This window comes from Stegostoma tigrinum, unplaced genomic scaffold, assembly GCF_030684315.1.
Source record: "Stegostoma tigrinum isolate sSteTig4 unplaced genomic scaffold, sSteTig4.hap1 scaffold_696, whole genome shotgun sequence".
NCBI lineage: Eukaryota > Metazoa > Chordata > Chondrichthyes > Orectolobiformes > Stegostomatidae > Stegostoma > Stegostoma tigrinum.
In genome coordinates, this window is record NW_026728639.1 from 1 (window position 1) to 25,000 (window position 25,000).

General features: G+C 61.4%; 2 protein-coding genes across 3 annotated transcripts; one reads left to right on the forward strand and one right to left on the reverse strand.

Annotated features, from left to right (window-relative positions):
- Positions 1-2,365: 2,365 nt before the first annotated feature.
- Positions 2,366-13,077, reverse strand: LOC125449956 (ER membrane protein complex subunit 3-like). Of its 2 annotated transcripts, XM_059644319.1 has the most exons (8): positions 12,887-13,077; positions 8,530-8,587; positions 7,246-7,339; positions 5,405-5,509; positions 5,180-5,261; positions 4,502-4,581; positions 4,318-4,400; positions 2,366-4,106 (listed from the first exon to the last, which is right to left on the reverse strand). In XM_059644319.1, the coding sequence occupies exons 1-8, from the start codon at positions 13,036-13,038 to the stop codon at positions 3,981-3,983; spliced, it is 780 nt and encodes a 259-aa protein (XP_059500302.1). In that variant the 5' UTR covers positions 13,039-13,077; the 3' UTR covers positions 2,366-3,980. The 2 variants fall into 2 exon arrangements, with proteins under 2 accessions (XP_059500302.1, XP_059500301.1); XM_059644318.1 differs by lacking the exon at positions 4,318-4,400 and having other exon boundaries at positions 12,887-13,063.
- A 1,432-nt stretch (positions 13,078-14,509) lies between these two features.
- On the forward strand, positions 14,510-24,493 carry uxt (ubiquitously-expressed, prefoldin-like chaperone). Its single transcript, XM_059644317.1, has 6 exons — positions 14,510-14,644; positions 18,504-18,585; positions 21,615-21,682; positions 21,992-22,099; positions 23,008-23,071; positions 24,216-24,493. Exons 1-6 carry the CDS (start codon positions 14,571-14,573, stop codon positions 24,279-24,281), a joined length of 462 nt encoding a protein of 153 aa, XP_059500300.1. The 5' UTR covers positions 14,510-14,570; the 3' UTR covers positions 24,282-24,493.
- The last annotated feature ends 507 nt before the right edge of the window (positions 24,494-25,000 follow it).

Here is a 25,000-nt window from a genome sequence, read left to right on the forward strand (position 1 = left end):
CATACACCGTGCTATTGATGTGTCTCCCCCTCTGGTTCTTTACCCCGTTTTCCCCCTCAATCTGTTCCCCCCCCCCTTGGTGACTGATCCTTCTGCCTCCGGGTGTGGTCTCCCTGCGAGCCCCCCCCCCGGCCGGTCCCCGTCCGCTCTCTGGCACTGTGAATGACCACGCTGCGTGCTCTCTCCTGACAGAGCAGCGCCGCCTACGTCCTATTTTACCAACTACAGGAGAAGGTGCAGCAGAGGGCCCCCGGGGGCGCGAGCCGCTCCCCGAGCGGGACCAGCCGCGACGCAGACCTCCCACCTCCAGGGGCAGCCGCTGCCGGGGATTCGATGGAGCTGGACTGAACTGGGCCGGGCAGTGCATCTCGACAGGACTGGAACCTCCGCCATCATCCCCCCACCACCGCTGTTGCCCTGCAGATTCGAGGAGGGATGGGGGGGGGGGGGGGGGGGCGGGTGTGGTATACACCTACACCCTCACCTCCTGCCAGACTTGGGATCTGACTGTGCACTGCGAAATGGGAAAGGCACTGATTCACCCCACCCCCATGCCTCAGAATGACCCTGCTACCAATTTTTAAGCCTATTCTGTCCCTCCCTCCCCCCAGAACAAGGTTGAGGGGGGGTGGGAACAAACTGAGGTAGCGGGGATGTGCAGGAGGAGGTGGGGAGGGTGGTGGAGTTGGCTCTCTCTCTTGTGCCGAGCCCCCACCCCAAAATCTATGCACTTTTCGATCCGGCGTTGCTGGCGAGATCGTCGGTCGGCGGGGGGGTGGGGTGGGGGAGAGACATTCGACCGATTGGGGCGTCGCTGCCCACCCGGTGACGTTGGGGGGGTGAGGGACAAGTCAGCCCCTCCCGGCCGAGCAGCGGGATCTTCCCTCCTGAAAGCGATCGCTCTTAATCTCAGGGATTCACTGATTGATGCAGTTACTGAAGTGGGTGCCCCCCATGGTAGTTCTACTCCCCCCTTCGCTGACCTCTCCAAGTGGGGGAGGTCGGGGGGGGGTGAGTTAATTACAGCTAATTCACACCCTCTTTTCTGCCCCCACTCCCACCCCCTCATCCCCTACCGTCACTGGAGTCAGCGATCAGCCTCCCTCCATTCCACCAGAGTCCCTCGCACATCCCTGGTGTGTGTGTGAAAGAGAGAGTATGTGTGTGTGTGTGTCGTGGGGCGGGGGGGGGAGAGTGTGTGAGAGAGAGGAGGGAGAGAGTGTGTGTGTGTGAGAGAGAGAGGAGGGAGAGAGAGTGTGTGTGTGTGAGAGTCTGCGGGGGAGAGGGTGTGTGTGTGTGAGAGAGAGAGGAGGGAGAGAGAGTGTGTGTGTGAGAGTCTGCGGGGGGAGAGGGTGTGTGTGTGTGTGTGTGTGTCGGTGGGGAGAGAGAGTGTGTGTGTGTGTGTGAGAGAGGGGGGGAGAGAGTGTGTGAGAGTCTGTGGGGGGAGAGGGTGTGTGTGTGTGTGTGTGTGAGAGAGAGGAGGGAGAGAGAGTGGAGGGAGAGAGAGTGTGTGTGTGAGAGTCTGCGGGGGGAGAGGGTGTGTGTGTGTGAGAGAGAGAGGAGGGAGAGAGAGTGTGTGTGTGAGAGAGTCTGCGGGGGGAGAGGGTGTGTGTGTGTGTGTGTGTGTCGGTGGGGAGAGAGAGTGTGTGTGTGTGTGTGAGAGAGGGGGGGAGAGAGTGTGTGAGAGTCAGTGGGGGGAGAGGGTGTGTGTGTGTGTTTCTTTTTAACACAAATAAAGTGGCCTTATTGCTGGTTCACAGTGAAACAGAACGAGGGTCTCCCACTGTCTTCCCCCCTCCCACCGCACCAACTACAGAGGGTAAGGAATCCATCTCCTTCCCCTTTCCACAGGATGTGCCACCAAATCACCAAATGGTTAAGAAAAAATGTGTGGCTGAGTGAGATATTTGCTGGCGAATCTCAGCAGCTTTGTCTGTGCAGACCCAGGGTCTATGTCTGGTGGTGGGGGGAGGATTCCAGTGAGCCATGTTCAGACCTGGACTGAAAATGCTGACGGCTCTCTCTCTGTCTCCCTCCTCCTGACCCTCGCTCCTTCTCCTCTCTGCCCCGCCACCCCAGCTGATCTGACAGATAAACTCTGTTTAGCTCTAATTTTTGTTTCATCTCGAGGCTGAGAGAGAGAGGGGGGGGGAATTCCTCAGGGAACAGACAGGTAAATCCCTGTCCTGCCAGGACCGGCGCTCTCTCTCTGTCTCGTAGCGACAGACAGGAACCCTCTCCCGCCCCAGCATGCCAATCTCTCAGCTTTCAGAGTCCCTCTGTCCCGTTTGGACAGGAATGCCGCTCTTAAGCGCCACACTCAGCAAGCGAGATTCGTTTTGAGAAAAAGACACATCCAGCAGACTCAAAGCCCAATTTCTCTTTGTTAAGTTAATGGTTGCTTTACAAATAATGGAGTTCTTTTTACTGTTAAAACAGCCTTGTACATACAAATTATATATATATATAGAGAGAGAGAAATATATATATTAAAAAAAGGAGTACTTTCAACAAAGGCTGGCTCGATGTTGTCACTGCAACCCCAGGGCAACGGTGGAAAATTGGGAAAGGACTCACTGAACGGTGGATTCAGTTGGAATTCTGGAAAGGGAGGGTTTTACGGGGAGAGGGGTGACAGTGATGCGAAGGGTCGGTGGACAGAATGTTAGGGGTTTCTGTAACCTCTCCCAAGCCTCCAAGTCCCTCTGGGGAGCGCGGTGACCAGAACTGTGCCGAGCTTCAAAAGAACGAGAGGTGACCTGATTGAAAAGTACGAGGTTCTTGGCGGTCCTGACAGGGGAGATGTGGAGGGATCGTTTTTCCACCCCCCCCCCCCCCCCCAACAAATACCTTGTGTGGGAGAGGGAGGGGGTCGCCCACTGAAGACAGAGATGGAGAGGAATTCCTTCCTTCTGAGGGGAGTGAGTCTGGAATTCTACATTGTAGAGGGCTGTCGGGGCTGGGTCACTCGAGGCTGAGGTTTTTATACAGGAGAGGGGGGGTCGAGGGGTTATATTCGAGGCTGAGAGAGAGAGATGTTTAATCAGGAAGGGGGGGATCGAGTGATTATATTCAAGGCTGAGGGAGAGAGAGATGTTTAATCAGGAAGGGGGGGATCGAGGGGTTATATTTGAGGCTGAGAGAGAGAGAGATGTTCAATCAGGAAGGGGGGGGATCGAGGGGTTATATTCGAGGCTGAGAGAGAGAGACGTTTAATCGGGAAGGGGGGCATCGAGTGATTATATTCGAGGCTGAGAGAGAGAGAGATGTTTAATCAGGAAGGGGGGGATCGAGGGGTTATATTCGAGGCTGAGAGAGAGAGACGTTTAATCAGGAAGGCGGGATCGAGGGGTTATATTCGAGGCTGAGAGAGTGAGATGTTTAATCAGGAAGGGGGGGGATCGAGGGGTTATATTCGAGGCTGAGAGAGAGATGTTTAATCAGGAAGGGGGGGGATCGAGGGGTTATATTCGAGGCTGAGAGATGTTTAATCAGGAAGGGGGGGGATCGAGGGGTTATATTCGAGGCTGAGAGAGAGAGATGTTTAATCAGGAAGGGGGGGGATCGAGGGGTTATATTGGAGGCTGAGAGAGAGAGAGATGTTTAATCAGGAAGGGGGGGAATCGAGGGGTTATATTCGAGGCTGAGAGAGAGAGAGATGTTTAATCAGGAAGGCGGGATCGAGGGGTTATATTCGAGGCTGAGAGAGAGAGACGTTTAATCAGGAAGGCGGGATCGAGGGGTTATATTCGAGACTGAGAGAGAGAGAGATGTTTAATCAGGGAGGGGGGGATCGAGGGGTTATATTTGAGGCTGTTAGTGGGTTTGATTGTCAGAGGAGGACCAGACAAGCATCCATTAACGATGGTTGCGAACATAGAATTGGATGGCACTTAGTCCTACACATGAATGAAGATCCATCTGATTTTAAATTAGAGATAGACGCTAGTAAGGGAGCTGGAGCGAGCACAGGTTGATGCTCACATGTTGCGAGGGTGGTCTGAACTGTAGAACTCTTCAAGGTTCAAATCTTTGTCCATCAATTCATCCTCCACGGCTTCCAGGGCCCACTGGTGATTGACCATCTCCAAAGCTTCCCACTCGGCCTGACAGACACAGGTGCTGTGACTGTACACACTGCCTGAGACACGGTGCACGCCCCGTCGCCCCGTCTCCCCGTCCGCATGCCGTCGCCCACGTGCGCCCCGTCTCCCCCAACGCACGCATGCCCTCTCTCCACCCACTGCATGCGCTCCGTCTCGCGCTCCCTCCCCCCGCTGCGTGCGCTCCGCCTCGCGCTCCCTCTCTCACACACACCTTGAACGCTCTGTTGGTATCTGGGGGCACAGACGTGGCACTGCCTGCCATGTGCTGCTGAAGAACACGGGAGGGATCAGCGGCTGTGGGAAGACAGCAAGGTGAGCTACAGGGGTGAGGGGCCTTGAGTCACAGCAATCTCTGCCCCCACCCCAGCACAGGTGCTGACCTCCCAAGGGCTTACCGTGGTCCTGGCCGAGGATTAAGCAGTAGACGCTGCGCAGGCCAAACACATTGAGGAAGTACCACGAAGCGGAACTGACCCTGAGAGAGAGAGAGGAAGACCGTCAGAGACGGGGAGGCAGCGTTGGGTATGGAAACCCCACCATAATCCCCTCTCCCCCTTCACCCGCTCTCCACAACACCGTCCCCCTTTCAGAGCTGCTGATGCTCAATTTGCAGGCAGAAAGCTCCCACTCGCGGCACAGGCGCACCTCTGTGGGCAGGGCTGCGAAGGGGTGGAGGGGGGGCAAGGTTTGCTGAGGGGTAAATGTTGCACTCGGGAGCCTGCAAGAAAGAACCGACGGCAGACCCCTCCGCCACCCAGTCTTACCCACCTGCTGCCATTCGTGTCTGCGAGACCTTCTATCGTGCGGATGAGCCAATCAGGTCAAGGACCACATCTCCAGGGGGCTGAATGGCCTCCTGTCCCTGTGTAACAGGGAGGAGGAGGGGGCTGAATGGCCTCCTGTCCATGTGTAACAGGGAGGAGGAGGGGGCTGAATGGCCTCCTGTCCATGTGTAACAGGGAGGAGGGGGCTGAATGGCCTCCTGTCCCTGTGTAACAGGCAGGAGGAGGGGGCTGAATGGCCTCCTGTCCCTGTGTAACAGGCTGGGGGAGCGAGGAGATGAAAGTGCTTACCAGGAGGGGTCCAGGGAGACCAGTTCGATTCCTCTCTGCAGCATTGGCTTGAACCGCAGAGTCAGCGGGAACGGGACCTTGGCTGTGCATTGGAGCACGGTGAGGAGAAGATGAACAGAACAGCCTGTGTTAACAAGGAGCAGAACGAGAGCGAAAACATCCCCTTTCCCAGCTAGCCACAGAAACATCTTCCCGAATCCCGGACACACATCCTGGATAACTCACTGGTGACAAATCCCGAAAAGGCCCAGTTGATCCAGCCCCCAATCAGGATCATCGGAAGCACGTTGGTAAGATTTCCCGTCATCATGTCAGTCAGCATCCGAGGGTCTGAGAGGGGGACGGGGGAGAGAGAACAGGTCAGAGAGCACAGCGTCCCCCACCGGTACTGTACCCCAGTGTTATACAGGGACAGACCTGTCCCCCACCGGTACCGTACCCCAGTGTTATACAGTGACAGACCTGTCCCCCACCGGTACTGTACCCCAGTGTTATACAGTGACAGACCCGTCCCCCACCGGTACTGTACCCCAGTGTTATACAGGGACAGACCCGTCCCCCACCGGTACTGTACCCCAGTGTTATACAGGGACAGACCTGTCCCCCACCGGTACCGTACCCCAGTGTTATACAGTGACAGACCCGTCCCCCACCAGTACTGTACCCCAGTGTTATACAGGGACAGACCCGTCCCCCACCGGTACTGTACCCCAGTGTTATACAGGGACAGACCCGTCCCCCACCGGTACTGTACCCCAGTGTTATACAGTGACAGACCCGTCCCCCACCGGTACCGTACCCCAGTGTTATACAGGGACAGACCTGTCCCCCACCGGTACCGTACCCCAGTGTTATACAGTGACAGACCCGTCCCCCACCGGTACCGTACCCCAGTGTTATACAGGGACAGACCCGTCCCCCACCGGTACCGTACCCCAGTGTTATACAGGGACAGACCCATCCCCCACCGGTACCGTACCCCAGTGTTATACAGGGACAGACCCGTCCCCCACCGGTACCGTACCCCAGTGTTATACAGGGACGGTACCGTCCCCCACCGGTACCGTACCCCAGTGTTACACAGGGACAGACCCGTCCCCCACCGGTACCGTACCCCAGTGTTATACAGGGACAGACCTGTCCCCCACCGGTACCGTACCCCAGTGTTACACAGCGACAGACCCGTCCCCCACCGGTACCGTAACCCAGTGTTACACAGGGACAGACCCATCCCCCACTGGTACCGTACCCCAGTGTTATACAGGGACAGACCCGTTCCCCCACCGGTACCGTACCCCAGTGTTACACAGCGACAGACCCGTCCCCCACCGGTACCGTACCCCAGTGTTATACAGGGACAGACCCCGTCCCCCACCGGTACCGTACCCCAGTGTTATACAGGGACAGACCCATCCCCCACCGGTACCGTACCCCAGTGTTATACAGGGACAGACCCTTCCCCCACCGGTACCGTACCCCAGTGTTATACAGTGACAGACCCGTCCCCCACCGGTACTGTACCCCAGTGTTATACAGGGACAGACCCGTCCCCCACCGGTACCGTACCCCAGTGTTATACAGAGACAGACCCCGTCCCCCACCGGTACCGTACCCCAGTGTTATACAGTGACAGACCTGTCCCCCACCGGTACTGTACCCCAGTGTTATACAGGGACAGACCCGTCCCCCACCGGTACCGTACCCCAGTGTTATACAGAGACAGACCCCGTCCCCCACCGGTACTGTACCCCAGTGTTATACAGTGACAGACCTGTCCCCCACCGGTACTGTACCCCAGTGTTATACAGGGACAGACCCCGTCCCCCACCGGTACCGTACCCCAGTGTTATACAGTGACAGACCCGTCCCCCACCGGTACTGTACCCCAGTGTTATACAGGGACAGACCCGTCCCCCACCGGTACCGTACCCCAGTGTTATACAGGGACAGACCCGTCCCCACCGGTACCGTACCCCAGTGTTAGACAGCGATACACATCCCTCCTGGTACCAAGCCCCGTAGCCCTCAGCCCACTCCAGCTACAGTTTGCAGTGTGAGATTGTTACCTGTTATTGGGTTCCGAGCTACCGCTTTCCTTTTTGTCCTCTTGAAGAACCCAGAGTCAGCATCGTTGAAGAAGTGCTTTCTCATCATGAATGACTGGAAGGCAAGAGAACATGGAGAGGTGAGAGTCACAAAGAGATCTATGACCCTGCCCAATGATTCAGGGACCTGGTGGGACCTGGACAGACAGTGAGAGCGAGAGGAAGCACCTTTCTCAAACCTCCTGCTCCCGCTCCCCCACAATGTTCTCCATCATCCCCCACGGGAGTAAATCCGCCCGCTCCCATTCTCCCCCCAACTGCCCCCCGCGGGAGTAAATCCGCCCGTTCCCATTCTCCCCCCAACTGCCCTCTGCGGGAGTAAATCCGCCCGCTCCCATTCTCCCCCACCCCCCACTGCCTCCCGCGGGAGTAAATCCGCCCGCTCCCATTCTCCCCCCAACTGCCCTCTGCGGGAGTAAATCCGCCCGCTCCCATTCTCCCCCACCCCCCACTGCCTCCCGCGGGAGTAAATCCACCCGCTCCCATTCTCCCCCCAACTGCCCCCCGCGGGAGTAAATCCGCCCGTTCCCATTCTCCCCCCAACTGCCCTCTGCGGGAGTAAATCCGCCCGCTCCCATTCTCCCCCCAACTGCCCCCCGCGGGAGTAAATCCGCCCGTTCCCATTCTCCCCCCAACTGCCCTCTGCGGGAGTAAATCCACCCGCTCCCATTCTCCCCCCAACTGCCCCCCGCGGGAGTAAATCCGCCCGTTCCCATTCTCCCCCCAACTGCCCTCTGCGGGAGTAAATCCGCCCGCTCCCATTCTCCCCCACCCCCCACTGCCTCCCGCGGGAGTAAATCCGCCCGCTCCCATTCTCCCCCCAACTGCCCTCTGCGGGAGTAAATCCGCCCGCTCCCATTCTCCCCCACCCCCCACTGCCTCCCGCGGGAGTAAATCCACCCGCTCCCATTCTCCCCCCCGAACTGCCCTCCGCGGGAGTAAATTCCCCCCGCACCCATTCTCCCCCCCAACTGTCCCCCGTGGGAGTAAATCCCCCCCACTGCCCCCCATGGGAGTAAATCCCCCCGCTCCCATTCTCCCCTCCCACTGCCCCTGCGTGAGTAAACACTCCCCCCATTCTTGCCCCCCCCCAGCCTCCACTGCCCCTGCAGGAGTAAATGTCCCAATCTCTCCCCGCAGAATGGAAACCCATCCCCCCACTCTCCCTCACCCCATGAAACCAGCCCCTGCCCCCCCCCCCCCGCCCCCCCCCCCCCCGACCCCCTCACAGCCCGGAGTGACTACCTGCCGGGGTAGGTACGTGCCATGTTCTCGGAGGAGCTTAGTGCGATGCAGCACCTGGCTGTAAATCAGAGAGACACACAAACGAAAATTAAAAAAGAGAGAAGATATCAGTTTGAAGCCGCAGACAGAAGCTGGAGGTGGGGGGGGGGGGAAGGTGGGGAGGCAAGGCGCTTGCTCTATATTCCCCCCCCCCACCGATCCCCTCCTTCCTGGCCGGCTTTCGTGATCTTTGGGAGGTCGGCTCGGTTGGGGTGGGGGGGGCACCGTTTCTCTGAATGGGTTGCTGTGTCTGACATTTCACTGTCCCACTCTCCGCTCCCTGGCTGCCATTAGACCAGGTCACGGGCGAACCCGGCCAGCCGGCGGCGGGGGCGGGCATCAGGGAGGTCTCGCCCCCACGCCGCGTCCATCCGGCCCCACGCCGCGTCCGCCCCAGATTCTCCAGCAGCCGCAGCTCCTACTCTCTCTCTCTCTCTCTGTCTGGAGCAGCGTGCCAGAGCATTCGGGGCGATCGGCTGGGTTCAACCAGGTTGAAGTTTGAGGTTAGAGTCACATCGTGGCAGCAAATATTGACCAGGTTAACGCCGATTCGGCTACGGGCCCGTGGGGGTGGGGGGGGGGCGGCGTGTAGCAGCCAGGGCTGGGTATCCCGGGCTTGGCTAATAGGGTCAGCGTCTCTTAACCTAGTTTGGTTCACTCCGGGATAAGGCGGCTCGCTCGGGGATAAGGCGGCTCGCTCAGGGATGAGTGCAGCTCACTCGGGCATAAGGCGGTTCACTCTGGGAGAGCGCGGCTCACTCGGGGAGAGCGCGGCCCACTCGGGGAGAGCGCGGCTCACTCGGGGAGAGCGCGGCTCACTCGGGGATAAGGCAGTTCACTCAGGGAGAGCGCGGCTCACTCGGGGATAAGGCGGTTCACTCGGGGAGAAGCGGCTCGCTCCGGAATAAGGCGGTTCACTCAGGGAGAGCGCGGCTCACTCGGGGATAAGGCGGCTCACTCGGGGAGAGCGCGGCTCACTCGGGGAGAGCGCGGCTCACTCCGGGATAAGGCGGCTCACTCGGGGAGAGCGCGGCTCACTCGGGGATTAGGCGGCTCACTCGGGGAGAGCGCGGCTCGCTCCGGGATAAGGCAGTTCACTCGGGGATAAGGCGGTTCACTCGGTGAGAGCGCAGCTCACTCGGGGATAAGGCGGTTCACTCGGGGATAAGGCGGTTCACTCGGTGAGATCGCGGCTCACTCGGGGATAAGGCGGTTCACTCGGGGAGAGCGCGGCTCACTCGGGGATAAGGCGGTTCACTCGGTGAGATCGCGGCTCACTCGGGGATAAGGCGGTTCACTCGGTGAGATCGCGGCTCACTCGGGGATAAGGCGGTTCACTCGGGGAGAGCGCGGCTCACTCGGGGATAAGGCGGCCCACTCGGGGAGAGCGCGGCCCACTCGGGGAGAGCGCGGCCCACTCGGGGAGAGCGCGGCCCACTCGGGGAGAGCGCGGCCCACTCGGGGAGAGCGCGGCCCACTCGGGGATAAGGCGGTTCACTCGGTGAGATCGCGGCTCACTCGGGGATAAGGAGGTTCACTCGGGGAGAGCGCGGCTCACTCGGGGATAAGGCGGTTCACTCGGGGAGAGCGCGGCCCACTCGGGGAGAGCGCGGCCCACTCGGGGAGAGCGCGGCCCACTCGGGGAGAGCGCGGCCCACTCGGGGAGAGCGCGGCCCACTCGGGGAGAGCGCGGCCCACTCGGGGAGAGCGCGGCCCACTCGGGGAGAGCGCGGCCCACTCCGGGGAGAGCGCGGCTCACTCCGGGGAGAGCGCGGCTCACTCCGGGGAGAGCGCGGCTCACTCGGGGAGAAGCGGCTCGCTCCGGGATAAGGCGGCTCACTCGGGGAGAGCGCGGCTCACTCGGGGATAAGGCGGCTCACTCGGGGATAAGGCGGCTCACTCGGGGAGAGCGCGGCTCACTCGGGGAGAGCGCGGCTCACTCGGGGAGAGCGCGGCTCGCTCCGGGATAAGGCGGCTCACTCGGGGAGAGCGCAGCTCACTCGGGGATTAGGCGGCTCACTCGGGGAGAGCGCGGCTCGCTCCGGGATAAGGCAGTTCACTCGGGGATAAGGCGGCTCACTCGGGGAGAGCACAGCTCACTCGGGGATTAGGCGGCTCACTCGGGGAGAGCGCGGCTCGCTCCGGGATAAGGCAGTTCACTCGGGGATAAGGCGGTTCACTCGGTGAGATCGCGGCTCACTCGGGGATAAGGCGGTTCACTCGGTGAGATCGCGGCTCACTCGGGGATAAGGCGGTTCACTCGGTGAGATCGCGGCTCACTCGGGGATAAGGCAGTTCACTCGGGGATAAGGCGGTTCACTCGGTGAGATCGCGGCTCACTCGGGGATAAGGCGGTTCACTCGGGGAGAGCGCGGCTCACTCGGGGATAAGGCGGCTCACTCGGAGAGAGTGCAGCTCACTCGGGGATAAGGCGGCTCACTCCGGGATGAGCGCGGCTCCCTCCGGGAGAGCGCGGCTCACTCGGGGAGGGCGCGGCTCACCCGGGGAGGGCGCGGCTCACTCGGGGAGAGCGCGGCTCACTCCGGGATAAGGCGGCTCACTCCGGGATAAGGCGGCTCACTCCGGGAGAGCGCGGCTCACTCGGGGATAAGGCGGCTCACTCCGGGATAAGGCGGCTCACTCCGGGAGAGCGCGGCTCACTCCAGGATAAGGCAGCTCACTCCGGGATAAGGCGGCTCACTCTGGGATAAGGCGGCTCACTCCGGGAGAGCGCGGCTCACTCGGGGATAAGGCGGCTCACTCCGGGATAAGGCGGCTCACTCCGGGAGAACGCGGCTCACTCCGGGATAAGGCGGCTCACTCCGGGATAAGGCAGCTCACTCCGGGATAAGGCGGCTCACTCCGGGATAAGGCTGTGCACCGTCTTATCGCAGATTCTCCAGCATCTGCAGCCCCCGTTATCTCTGGTTAACTCTGATCCTGGGTGACCGCAGTCTCGGTGAGTGTGTGTCGACCAGGTTTGAGACGGACCGGGCTCGCCTCCATCGGGATGGCGCGTACAGGCGGGACTGCGCCGCTGTTGAGTGCGAGAGCGCGCCGGTTACTATCGCGGCGAGGCTGGGGGGGGGGCGGGGGGGGGTGGAAACGGGCCCTGTCGCTGTCGGCCGGTGTTAGAGCCACGGTGGGGGTGGGGGCCGTCGCTGTCGGCCGGTGTTAGAGCCGCGGTGGGGGCCGTCGCTGTCGGCCGGTGTTAGAGCCGCGGTGGGGGTGGGGGCCGTCGCTGTCGGCCGGTGTTAGAGCCGCGGTGGGGGTGGGGGCCGTCGCTGTCGGCCGGTGTTAGAGCCGCGGTGGGGGTGGGGGCCGTCGCTGTCGGCCGGTGTTAGAGCCGCGGTGGGGGTGGGGGCCGTCGCTGTCGGCCGGTGTTAGAGCCGCGGTGGGGGTGGGGGCCGTCGCTGTCGGCCGGTGTTAGAGCCGCGGTGGGGGTGGGGGCCGTCGCTGTCGGCCGGTGTTAGAGCCGCGGTGGGGGTGGGGGCCGTCGCTGTCGGCCGGTGTTAGAGCCGCGGTGGGGGTGGGGGCCGTCGCTGTCGGCCGGTGTTAGAGCCGCGGTGGGGGTGGGGGCCGTCGCTGTCGGCCGGTGTTAGAGCCGCGGTGGGGGTGGGGGCCGTCGCTGTCGGCCGGTGTTAGAGCCGCGGTGGGGGTGGGGGCCGTCGCTGTCGGCCGGTGTTAGAGCCGCGGTGGGGGTGGGGGCCGTCGCTGTCGGCCGGTGTTAGAGCCGCGGTGGGGGTGGGGGCCGTCGCTGTCGGCCGGTGTTAGAGCCGCGGTGGGGGTGGGGGCCGTCGCTGTCGGCCGGTGTTAGAGCCGCGGTGGGGGTGGGGGCCGTCGCTGTCGGCCGGTGTTAGAGCCGCGGTGGGGGTGGGGGCCGTCGCTGTCGGCCGGTGTTAGAGCCGCGGTGGGGGGGGGGGGCCGTCGCTGTCGGCCGGTGTTAGAGCCGCGGTGGGGGTGGGGGCCGTCGCTGTCGGCCGGTGTTAGAGCCGCGGTGGGGGTGGGGGCCGTCGCTGTCGGCCGGTGTTAGAGCCGCGGTGGGGGTGGGGGCCGTCGCTGTCGGCCGGTGTTAGAGCCGCGGTGGGGGTGGGGGCCGTCGCTGTCGGCCGGTGTTAGAGCCGCGGTGGGGGTGGGGGCCGTCGCTGTCGGCCGGTGTTAGAGCCGCGGTGGGGGTGGGGGCCGTCGCTGTCGGCCGGTGTTAGAGCCGCGGTGGGGGTGGGGGCCGTCGCTGTCGGCCGGTGTTAGAGCCGCGGTGGGGGTGGGGGCCGTCGCTGTCGGCCGGTGTTAGAGCCGCGGTGGGGGGGGAGGGGGGGACCTGTCCGAGAGCTGCTCCAGCTCCGCTCTCCTCTCCCCCCGCAGCAGGCGACCGAGGTAATGGCGGATCAGGCCGAGGGAGACGCTCATCAGGACGATGGGGAGAACCACCCAGAGGCGGATACTTGAGTCGAGGAGCAGGAGCTCAGCCATGGCCGGGCAAGTGGTGGGGGGGGGGGGGGGGGGGTCTGGGTCTTGAAGCCTGGGGCTTTGGGAAGTGGGGGGAGTAGGCCTTGAAGCCTGGGGCTTTAGTGGGGGGGGACTAGGCCTTGAAGCCTGGGGCTTTATTGGGGGGGACTAGGCCAGGAAGCCTGGGGCTTTGGGAAGGGGGGAGACTAGGCCTTGAAGCCTGGGGCTTTAGTGGGTGGGACTAGGCCGGGAAGCCTGGGGCTTTGGGAAGGGGGGGACTAGGCCTTGAAGCCTGGGGCTTTAGTGGGGGGGACTAGGCCTTGAAGACTGGGGCTTTGGGAAGAGGGGGACTAGGCCTTGAAGCCTGGGGCTTTAATCGGGGGACTAGGCCTTGAAGCCTGAGGCTTTAGTTGGGGGGACTAGGCCTTGAAGACTGGGGCTTTGGAAACAGGGGGACTAGGCCTTGAAGCCTGGGGCTTTAGTGGGAGGGACTAGGCCCTTGAAGCCTGGGGCTTTGGGAAGAGGGGGACTAGGCCTTGAAGCCTGGGGCTTTAGTGGGGGGGGAACTAGGCCTTGAAGCCTGGGGCTTTAGTGGGAGGGACTAGGCCCTTGAAGCCTGGGGCTTTGGGAAGAGGGGGACTAGGCCTTGAAGCCTGGGGCTTTAGTGGGGGGGGGAAACTAGGCCTTGAAGCCTGGGGCTTTAGTGGGAGGGACTAGGCCTTGAAGCCTGGGGCTTTGGGAAGAGGGGGACTAGGCCTTGAAGCCTGGGGCTTTAGTGGGGGGGGGAAACTAGGCCTTGAAGCCTGGGGCTTTAGTGGGAGGGACTAGGCCTTGAAGCCTGGGGCTTTAGTCGGGGAGGGGGGACTAGGCCTGAAAAGCCTGGGGTTTAGGCCCGGGGCCTGGAGATGGAGCGACGGTTAGAAACCGATTCAAGTTGTCACCCCTGACCCGGTAGTGAACGTCTGTGTTTTCCCGCCTTTGATGGACGGCGGCGATAAAAGTAATGAATTTATTTTAATTTTGTTTCTGTTCGAAAACGGTTTCGACCTTTATTTGTTTTTCGTTGCAAAGAGAAATATTTCCAGAAGTTTTTATTTCTTTTTAACAGGGCGAACCAATCGTCTCGCCGTTGCCGTGCCGACTCCGGCCAATCGGCGCCCGTGTCTCATTCGTCCTTCACAGTTCGGCCGTTAGAATGAGATCTTACAAAAAGTGGGACAACCCCAGCTCCGACCAATCGGAAGCGAGGAGCTGTTGTTTACCCCCGGTCGTCATTGGTCCGCAAGCGACCAATGAGAGACTGCTTATGTGGCCCCCATCCCCAGCCACGCGTCGTCCTGAGACCAATCCGAAAAGCGGAGCCGGGGTTTGCGGGCGGCCATTGCGACCAATTAGAGGCCGGTGCGCTCGGGCTGCGCATCACCATTGGCCTGCATCTGACCAATCAACGGTGCGGAGAGGTGGACCTCGCTCTTTATTGGTCCGTTAGCAGTCACTCAGAGGTGTTTGCACAGGCCGGGGCCAATCGGCTGCGTTTGTGTCACGGCGGCGCAGTAATGGCTGAGGGAGCAGGGCGGAAGGTTCTGGAATATGAGGCTTTTGTCAATGACGTCTTAAAGAGAGACCTGAAGTGAGTGGGGGTCAGGGGTCAGTGGGAATCTAGGGGTTCGGGGGCGTCACTGGGAGATGGGCCACGTGACTGTTGTTCCAGTCACATGGCAGAGTCTGGGGTCACGTGTACTCAGACCGTGGTCACGTGTCTATCTCGGACCGGGGTCACGCGTCCCTCTGGGGGCGGGGTCACGTGTATATCTCAGACTTGGGGTCACATGACCCTCTGGGGCCGGGGTCACGTGTCTATCTCAGACTTGGGGTCACATGACCCTCTGGGACCATGGGTCACGTGTCTATCTCAGACTTGGGGTCACATGACCCTGTGGGACCGGAGTCACGTGTCTATCTCAGACTTGGGGTCACATGACCCTGTGGGACCGGAGTCACGTGTCTATCTTAGACTTGGGGTCACATGACCCTGTGGGCCGGGGCAACGCGACCCTCTGGGGCCGGGGCAACGCGTCCACCTGGGACCGGGGCAACGTGACCCTCTGGGACCGGGGCAACGCGACCCTCTGGGACCGGGGCAACGCGACCCTCTGGGGCCGGGGCAACGTGACCCTCTGGGACCGGGGCAACGCGACCCTCTGGGGCCGGGGCAACGCGACCCTCTGGGACCGGGGCAACGCGACCCTCTGGGGCCGGGGCAACGCGACCCTCTGGGTCCGGGGCAACGCGACCCTCTGGGACCGGGGCAACGCGACCCTCTGGGGCCGGGGCAACGCGTCCACCTGGGACCGGGGCAACGTGACCCTGTGGGGCCGGGGCAACGCGTCCACCTGGGGCCGGGGCAACGCGACCCTCTGGGGCCGGGGCAACGCGTCCACCTGGGACCGGGGCAACGTGACCCTCTGGGACCGGGGCAACGCGACCCTCTGGGGCCGGGGCAACGCGACCCTCTGGGACCGGGGCAACGCGACCCTCTGGGACCGGGGCAACGCGACCCTCTGGGGCCGGGGCAACGCGTCCACCTGGGGCCGGGGCAACGCGACCCTCTGGGACCGGGGCAACGCGACCCTCTGGGACCGGGGCAACGCGTCCACCTGGGGCCGGGGCAACGCGACCCTCTGGGACCGGGGCAACGCGTCCACCTGGGGCCGGGGCAACGCGACCCTCTGGGACCGGGGCAACGCGACCCTCTGGGGCCGGGGCAACGCGTCCACCTGGGGCCGGGGCAACGTGACCCTCTGGGACCGGGGCAACGCGACCCTCTGGGACCGGGGCAACGCGACCCTCTGGGACCGGGGCAACGCGACCCTCTGGGGCCGGGGCAACGCGTCCACCTGGGGCCGGGGCAACGCGACCCTCTGGGGCCGGGGCAACGCGACCCTCTGGGGCCGGGGCAACGCGACCCTCTGGGGCCGGGGCAACGCGACCCTCTGGGGCCGGGGCAACGCGACCCTCTGGGGCCGGGGCAACGCGACCCTCTGGGGCCGGGGCAACGCGTCCCTCTGGGACCGGGGCAACGCGTCCACCTGGGACCGGGGCAACGCGACCCTCTGGGGCCGGGGCAACGCGACCCTCTGGGGCCGGGGCAACGCGACCCTCTGGGGCCGGGGCAACGCGACCCTCTGGGACCGGGGCAACGCGACCCTCTGGGGCCGGGGCAACGCGTCCACCTGGGACCGGGGCAACGCGTCCACCTGGGACCGGGGCAACGTGACCCTCTGGGGCCGGGGCAACGCGTCCACCTGGGACCGGGGCAACGCGACCCTCTGGGGCCGGGGCAACGCGTCCACCTGGGGCCGGGGCAACGCGTCCACCTGGGACCGGGGCAACGCGACCCTCTGGGACCGGGGCAACGCGTCCACCTGGGACCGGGGCAACGCGTCCACCTGGGACCGGGGCAACGTGACCCTCTGGGGCCGGGGCAACGCGTCCACCTGGGACCGGGGCAACGCGACCCTCTGGGGCCGGGGCAACGCGTCCACCTGGGACCGGGGCAATGCGACCCTGTGGGACCGGGGCAACGCGTCCACCTGGGACCGGGGCAACGCGACCCTCTGGGACCGGGGCAACGCGACCCTCTGGGACCGGGGCAACGCGACCCTCTGGGGCCGGGGCAACGCGACCCTCTGGGGCCGGGGCAACGCGTCCACCTGGGACCGGGGCAACGCGTCCACCTGGGACCGGGGCAACGCGACCCTCTGGGACCGGGGCAACGCGACCCTCTGGGACCGGGGCAACGCGACCCTCTGGGACCGGGGCAACGCGACCCTCTGGGGCCGGGGCAACGCGTCCACCTGGGACCGGGGCAACGCGTCCACCTGGGACCGGGGCAACGCGACCCTCTGGGGCCGGGGCAACGCGTCCACCTGGGACCGGGGCAACGCGACCCTCTGGGGCCGGGGCAACGCGTCCACCTGGGACCGGGGCAATGCGACCCTGTGGGACCGGGGCAACGCGTCCACCTGGGACCGGGGCAACGTGACCCTCTGGGACCGGGGCAACGTGACCCTCTGGGACCGGGGCAACGCGACCCTCTGGGGCCGGGGCAACGCGACCCTGTGGGACCGGGGCAACGCGACCCTCTGGGGCCGGGGCAACGCGACCCTGTGGGACCGGGGCCACACGTCCACCTGGGACCGGGGCCACGCGTCCACCTGGGACCGGGGCAACGTGACCCTGTAGGACCGGGGCAACGCGACGCTGTGGGACCGGGGCAACGCGACCCTGTGGGACCGGGGCCAGGCGTCCACCTGGGACCAGGACCGGGGCCACGCATCCACCTGGGACCGGGACCGGGGCCACGCGACCCCCTTCAGCCCACGCCCCAGCACCGCCCCCTCCCCAGGACACACACCAGGGAAAGCCCGCAGCGACCGGGCCCAGGGCTGGTGCCAGTATTCTGAGCCTCAGCATCGCTTCTGCAGCCCCCTGAGTGACGTTCTCTGAGGGTCTGCACTGCAAACCCGCCGGGGGGCGGTGGTGGGGGAGAGACGTGACAACGGGGAGCTCCCCTCACCACCCACCATCACCGCGCCACCCCCCCCGCCCCCGCCACCAACGTCCCGGCTTCACCCGGAAGAACTGACCTGTGTCTGGAGCAAACTCACTCATTCTCTCTCTCTCTCTCTCTCCCTCCGTCTCTATCATTCTCTGACTCTCTCTCTCTCTCTCTCTACCTCCGTCTCTGTCATTCTCTGACTCTCTCTCTCTCTCCCTCCCTCCGTCTCTATCATTCTCTGACACTGTCTCTCTCTCTCTCCCTCCGTCTCTATCATTCTCTGACTCTCTCTCGCTCTCTCTCTCTCCCTCCGTCTCTGTCATTCTCTGACTCTCTCTCTCTCTCTCTCTCCCTCCCTCTGTCTCTATCATTCTCTGACACTGTCTCTCTCTCTCTCTCTCTCTCTCCCTCCGTCTCTATCATTCTCTGACTCTCTCTCTCTCTCTCTCCCTCCATCTCTGTCATTCTCTGACTCTCTCTCTCTCTCCCTCCCTCCGTCTCTATCATTCTCTGACACTGTCTCACTCTCTCTCTCTGTCTCCCTCTTCCCCCTGTATCTCCCTCTGTCTTTCTGACTCCTCACTGCGTTCCCCCCCCCACCACTCCCTCTCCGGCTCTATCTTACTCTATCTCTGTCTCGCTCTATCTCTCTCTCTCTGCCTCTGCCTGTCTCTCTCCATCTCTCTTTACCCCTCCCTGTGTCTTTCTTCTCCCCTCTATCTTTCTCACTCTCTCTCTGTCTCTCCCCTCCCCATCTCCCTCTTCGCCACCTTAATCTGTCTCTCTCTTTCTATCCCTTTCACCTGTCTCTCGATCTCTCCCCCTCTGTCTCTCGATCTCTCCCCCTCTGTCTCTCTTGCTCTCTCTCTGTCTTTCTCACTGTCTCTCTCTCTCTCTCTCTGTCTCTCTCTCTCTCTGCATCATCTAGGAAAGTTCTAGAACAGCGTGATGAAATCTATGAGAAAATTGCCCAGCACCTCCAACTCAAGAATGTTATCGAGCGACTACAGGTGGGTACTGTTTGATTGCTATCGGGCCGAACGGCCTCCTGTCCCTGTGTAACAGCCTCAGGAGGAGAGGGGCCGAACGACCTCCTACCCCTGTGTAACAGGCTCAGGAGGAGAGGGGCCGAACGGCCTCCTGTCTCTGTGTAACAGGCTCAGGAGGAGTGGGGCTGATCGGCCTCCTGTCCATGTATAACAGGCTCAGGAGGAGTGGGGCTGAACGGCCTTCTGTCCATGTATAACAGGCTCAAAGAGGAGAGGGGCTGAACAGCCTCCTGTCCCTGTGTAACAGGCTCGACGGGGAGGGGAAGGGGCTTTAACTGTCCAACTATTGACTGGGAACACTATAGTTCGAGTACTATAGATGGGTCAGTTTTTGTCCAGAGTGTGCAGGAGGGCTTCCTGACACAGTATGTAGATCGGCCAACAAGAGGGGAGGCCACATTGTATTGGGTCCTGGGTAATGAGCCTGGCCAGGTGTTAGATCTGGAAGTAGGTGAGCACTTTGGTGATAGCGATCACAATTCTGTTATGTTTACTTTAGTGATGGAAAGGGAGAGGTGTATACCACTGGGCAAGAGTTATAGCTGGGGGAAAGGCACTTATGAGGCAAGATTTAGGGAGCATAGAATGGAGAAGGAAACTGCAGGGGCTGGGCACAGTTGAAATGTGGAGCTTGTTCAAGGAAAAGCTACTGCGTGTCCCTGATAAGTATGTACCTGTGAGGCGGGGAGGAAGTGGTCGAGGGAGGGAACCGTGGTTTATCAAAGAAGTTGAATCTCTTGTCAAGAGGAAGATGAGGCGTGAAGGCTCAGTTAGGGCGCTTTAGAGTTACACGTTAGCCAGGAAGGACCTGAAGAAAGAGCTGAGAGCCAGGAGGGGACGTGACAAGTCTTTGGCAGGTAGGATCAAGGAAGACCCTAAAGCTTTCTATAGGTATGTCAGGAATAAAAGAACGACGAGAGTAAGATTAGGGCCCGTCAAGGACAGTAGTGGGAAGTTGTGCTTGGAGTCCGAAGAGGTAGAGGCGCTAAATGAATATTTTTCGTTAGTATTCACACAGGAAAACGACAATGTTGTCGAGGAGAATACTGAGATACAGGCTATTAGGCTAGGCGGGATTGAGGTTCATAAGGAGGGGCCGTTAGCAATTCTGTAAAGTGTGAAAACAGATAAATCCCCTGGGCCGGATGGGATTTATCCTCGGATCCTCTGGGAAGCCAGGGAGGAGATTGCCGAGCCTTTGGCATTGATCTTTAACTCGTCATTGTCTACAGGAATAGTGCCAGACGACTGGAGGATAGCAAATGTGGTTCCCCTGTTCAAGAAGGGGAGTAGAGACAACCCTGGTATTATAGACCAGTGAGCCTTACCTCAGTTGTTGGTAAAGTGTTGGAAAAGGTTGTAAGGGATAGGATTTATAATCATCTAGAAAAGAATAAATTGATTAGGGATAGTCAGCACGGTTTTGTGAAGGGAAGGTCGTGCCTCACAAACCTTATTGAGTTCTTTGAGAAGGTGACCAAACAGGTAGATGAGAGTAAACTGGTTGATGTGGTGTATATGGATTTCAGCAAGGCGTTCGATAAGGTTCCCCATAACAGACTATTGTACAAAATGCGGAGGAATGGAATTGTGGAAGATATAGCAGTTTGGATCGGAAATTGGCTTGCTGAAAGAAGACAGAGGGTGGTAGTTGATGGGAAATGTTCATCCTGGAGACCAGTTACTGGTGGTGTACCGCAAGGGTCGGTGTTGGGTCCACTGCTGTTTGTCATTTTTATAAATGACCTGGATGAGGGCGTAGAAGGATGGGTTAGTAAATTTGCAGACGACACCAAGGTCGGTGGAGTTGTGGATAGTGATGAAGGATGCTGTAGGTTGCAGGGAGACATAGATAAGCTGCAGAGCTGGGCTGAGAGGTGGCAAATGGAGTTTAATGCAGACAAGTGTGAGGTGATGCACTTTGGTAGGAGTCACCGGAAGGCAAAGTACAGGGCTAATGGTAAGATTCTTGGTCGTGTAGATGAGCAGAGAGATCTCGGTGTCCATGTACACAGATCCTTGAAAGTTGCCACCCAGGTGCTCATTGGATAAACATATGGAGGAGAATGGAATAGTGTAGGTTAGATGGGCTTCAGGTTGGTTTCACAGGTCGGCAACATCGAGGGCCGAAGGGCCTGTACTGTGCTGTAATGTTCTATGTTCCTGTCCCTGTGTAACAGGCAGGAGGAGGAGGGAGGGGCTGAACAGCCTCCTGTTCCTGTGTGACAGGCTCGGGAAGGAGGGGAGGGGCCGAATGGCCTCCTGTTCCTGTGTAACAGGTTCGATGGGGAGGGGAGGGGAGGGGCTGAATGGACACTTCTGGCCGACCCCACTGTCAGAGAGGCTGGTGTTTGGAATGAGTGAGGGTTTGTCTGCTGCCTTGGGAGGGGCAGGTTGCACTGGGGTGGGGGATGTTGTAAAAGATCCCACAGCCACGGGGGAGCAGAGGGGTTGTTCACGATTATTTGTGACAGAACCAGTGGTGGATGTGAGGGAGTGCGATATTGCTCTGTGTGTGTGTGTGTGTGTGTGTGCGTGTGCGTGAGCATCTGTGTGTGCAAGCGGGTGTGTGCGTCAGCAAGTCTGTATGTGTTTGTGAGCGTGAGCGCGCGCGCATGTATTTCTCTGTGAACGAGCGAGTATGTTTGTGTGTGTGTGAGCGAGCGCATGTGTGTGTGTGAACAAGCGCGTTGGTGTGCGAGAGCGTGTTTGTGTGTGTGTGTGTGAGCGAGCGCATGTGTGTGTGTGAACAAGCGCGTTGGTGTGCGAGAGCGTGTTTGTGTGTGTGTGTGTGAGCGAGCGCATGTGTGTGTGTGAACAAGCGCGTTGGTGTGCGAGAGCGTGTTTGTGTGTGTGTGAGCGAGTGTGTGAGCTACCTGTACGTAAATAGAGCCTGAACGCGCGGTTTGAACAGAAAACGCTTCTCCATTGTCTGTGGGACATCCTGGGCCGGTGCTACATAAATGCGATGTGTGTCTCGGGTTTTACAGGAGTCAGACAGTGAAGGCTTAAAGATGGAAGTCGACCTGGGGTGTAACTTTTACCTTCAGGCCAAAGTGTAAGTATTTCTCAGAGCTGCCAGCAACCCCCCCCCCCCCCCCCCACCCTCCAGCCCCCTCCCTATCTCCGTCACCCCCTCCGGCCCCCTCCCTATCTCCGTCACCCCATCTGGCCCCCAACACCCCCTCCCTATCTCCATCACCCCCTACACCCCCTCCCTATCTCCGCCACCCCCTCTGGCCCCCTACACCCCCTCCCTATCTCCGTCCACCCCGAACCCTCTCCAACGTGCTGTGGGCCCGAGCTGCCATGTTTTTCCGTGCTCCCCTTCCTGAGGGCATGGCCTGACCATGGCCTGTACTTGCAGGCCGGACGCCTCAATGATCTTCGTCTCTATTGGCTACGGATTCTTCGTCGAGCTGACCTTCAGCGAGGCTCTCCGGTTCCTGGAGAAGAAGACCCAGCATCTCAATGAGTGAGTTTATTGCCCCCTGACGCCCCCGAGCCTGTTCGGCCAGGGCAGCGTGAAGAGGAGTTGTGGGGGCGGGGGGATTGCTGGTGGGAGATCACGGAGCGGGCAGAATGGCAACTCGCTGAAGCACCTTAACCCAGCTCTGAGTTCGTCAACACTGCCTCTGTGTGTCTGTGGTGGCAGGAGGGAGAGTTGGAGCTCAGCCCGGCGTTCCTAATAATCCCAGCTGCCTCTGAGCATCGGCGGGGGAGGGAGGGAGAGTTGGAGCTCAGCCCGACGTTCCTAATAATCCCAGCTGCCTCTGAGCATCGGCGGGGGAGGGAGGGAGAGTTGGAGCTCAGCCCGACATTCCTAATAATCCCAGCTGCCTCTGAGCATCGGCGGGGGAGGGAGGGAGAGTTGGAGCTCAGCCCAGCATTCCTAATAATCCCAGCTGCCTCTGAGCATCGGCGGTGGAGGGAGGGAAGAGTTGAAGCTCAGCCCAGCATTCCTAATAATCCCAGCTGCATCTGTGGGAGGGAGTGTTGATTGAGAGGGGTGAACGAGCCAGGGTGGAGCTGGTGGGGGGCACTCATCGGCAAGAAACCTCCCCCCCCCCCCAACCCCCCACACCTACACCCAACCTTACGGTGAGGCAGCTGATGGACTCCAGCCTGAGAACGCACAGGCGCAGGGCGTCCCTCGCTCTGAGCCAGGGGGTCCCGTGCGCCCTTGAGGGGTCAGCATTGACCCCGCCCCAGCCACCCCCAGACGAAGCTGCCCAACATGGGACTTGCTCAAGGAATGTCGACAGAGACTGGGTACTTGCGAGGTAGTGGTGGGGGGGGGGACGGTGGGGTCTGCGGCCACGGCTAACCCCTGTTTCCCCTCTTCCTGCCCCCCCTCCCCCCCCCACCCCGACCCTGGCCAAGGCTGGCAGGCAGGTTATCGAAGGACTCGGCCAAGATCAAAAGCAACATCCGGATGGTGCTGGAGGTGAGGTGGGGGCTTTCGTGGGTTGGGGGTTCTCGGGGAGGGCGGAGTGCGGCAGGTCTCGGGTGGTTGGGGGGGGTTTCGGCGAGGGGGGGGTCGGGGGTTGTGTTGGGGAGTGCGGCAGGTCTCGGGTGGTTGGGGGGGGGCTTTGGCGAGGGGGGGGTCGGGGGTTGTGTTGGGGAGTGCGGCAGGTCTCGGGTGGTTGGGGGGGGTTTCGGCGAGGGGGGGGTCGGGGGTTGTGTTGGGGAGTGCGGCAGGTCTCGGGTGGTTGGGGGGGGGCTTTGGCGAGGGGGGGGTCGGGGGCTGTGTTGGGGAGTGCGGCAGGTCTCGGGTGGTTGGGGGGGGTTTCGGCGAGGGGGGGGGTCGGGGGTTGTGTTGGGGAGTGCGGCAGGTCTCGGGTGGTTGGGGGGGGTTTCGACGAGGGGGGGTCGGGGGCTGTGTTGGGGAGTGCGGCAGGTCTCGGGTGGTTGGGGGGGGGTTTCGGCGAGGGGGGGGCGGGGGCTGTGTTGGGGAGTGCGGCAGGTCTCGGGTGGTTGGGGGGGGGGCTTCGGCGAGGGTGGGGGGTGTCTCTGGAAGTTGGGGGGTGTTTTGTTGTGTCCAGTGTCGCACGTGAGGAGAGGGCTTGGGCGGAGAACTGGTCGTCGGGATGTTAGGATTTGGGGATCTGGTGGTTGGGATCCGGCTGGGAGTTGGGGACCTGGTGGTTGGGATCTCAGTGACAGTCGGGATCTATTGGCAGGGATCCAGTGGTTGATGGGAGCCGGTGACCTGGTGTCCGGGACCTCAGTGTGAGTCGAGGACCTGGGGCCTTGGAGCTCGGGAGGGGTCAGGGATCTGTTGTTTGGGGTCTTGGCGAGGTCGATGGTCTGGTGGTTGGGATCTTAGTGGGAGTGGGAATCTGGTGGCTGGGATCTCAATGGGATCAGGTCATTGGGATCTTGATCAGGGGCTGGGGATCTGGTGGTTGAGATCGCAGCCCGGAGTCAGGGATCTGGTTGGCTGGAATCATGGTAGGGGTGAGGAATCCAGTCCCTGGGATCCGGTCGGCTGTGCGGTGCATTGGGCTGGGCCATGCTGGGTGGTGGCTGATGGCAGTGGATTCCGGTTGATCACTGACCTACCTCTCGCTCCCTCCCTCCGAATGCAGGCTCTGTGCGAGCTCCAGGGATTCCGGGACTTGCCAGAGACGGAGAATGGGAGAGAGATTTTCTGAGGGACCCTGTCGGGGGCTTACGGAGCCCGGAGCTGCCAAGGAGCAGCTAGTGGAAGGGCCAGAGAGAGAGAGATGATGGCTCTCGCAGCTGAACAGCGCAATGTGTCTCACAGAGGAGGAGGCTGAAGCTTTGCGGAGAGACTGTGTAACGTCTGACACACCACCGGTGTGTGTAAATATTTAAACACTCACTATTATAGAAGTACATCCTCGCTTGGTCGTCATTTCCTCACTCTCTCACACTCACACACTGTCACTCACTCACTCACTGTCACTCTCACACACTGTCACTCACTCACTCACTGTCACACTCACTCTGTCACTCTCACACACTGTCACTCACTCACTGTCACACTCACTCACTGTCACACACACACTGTCACTCACTCACTCACTGTCACACTCACTCTGTCACTCTCACACTGTCACATGCACTCACACAGTCACACACTCACTCACTGTCACACACACTCAGTCACTCTCACACTGTCACACACAGCCACGCTCACACACACACTCCCCCCACACACACCCACACTCCCCCACACACACACACACCCACTGACACACACACACACACACACTCCCCCACACACACACACCCTCTCTCTCTCACACACACCACCCCCTCTCTCACACACACACCACCCCCTCTCTCTCACACACACACACACCACCCCCTCTCTCACACACACACACACCACCCCCTCTCTCACACA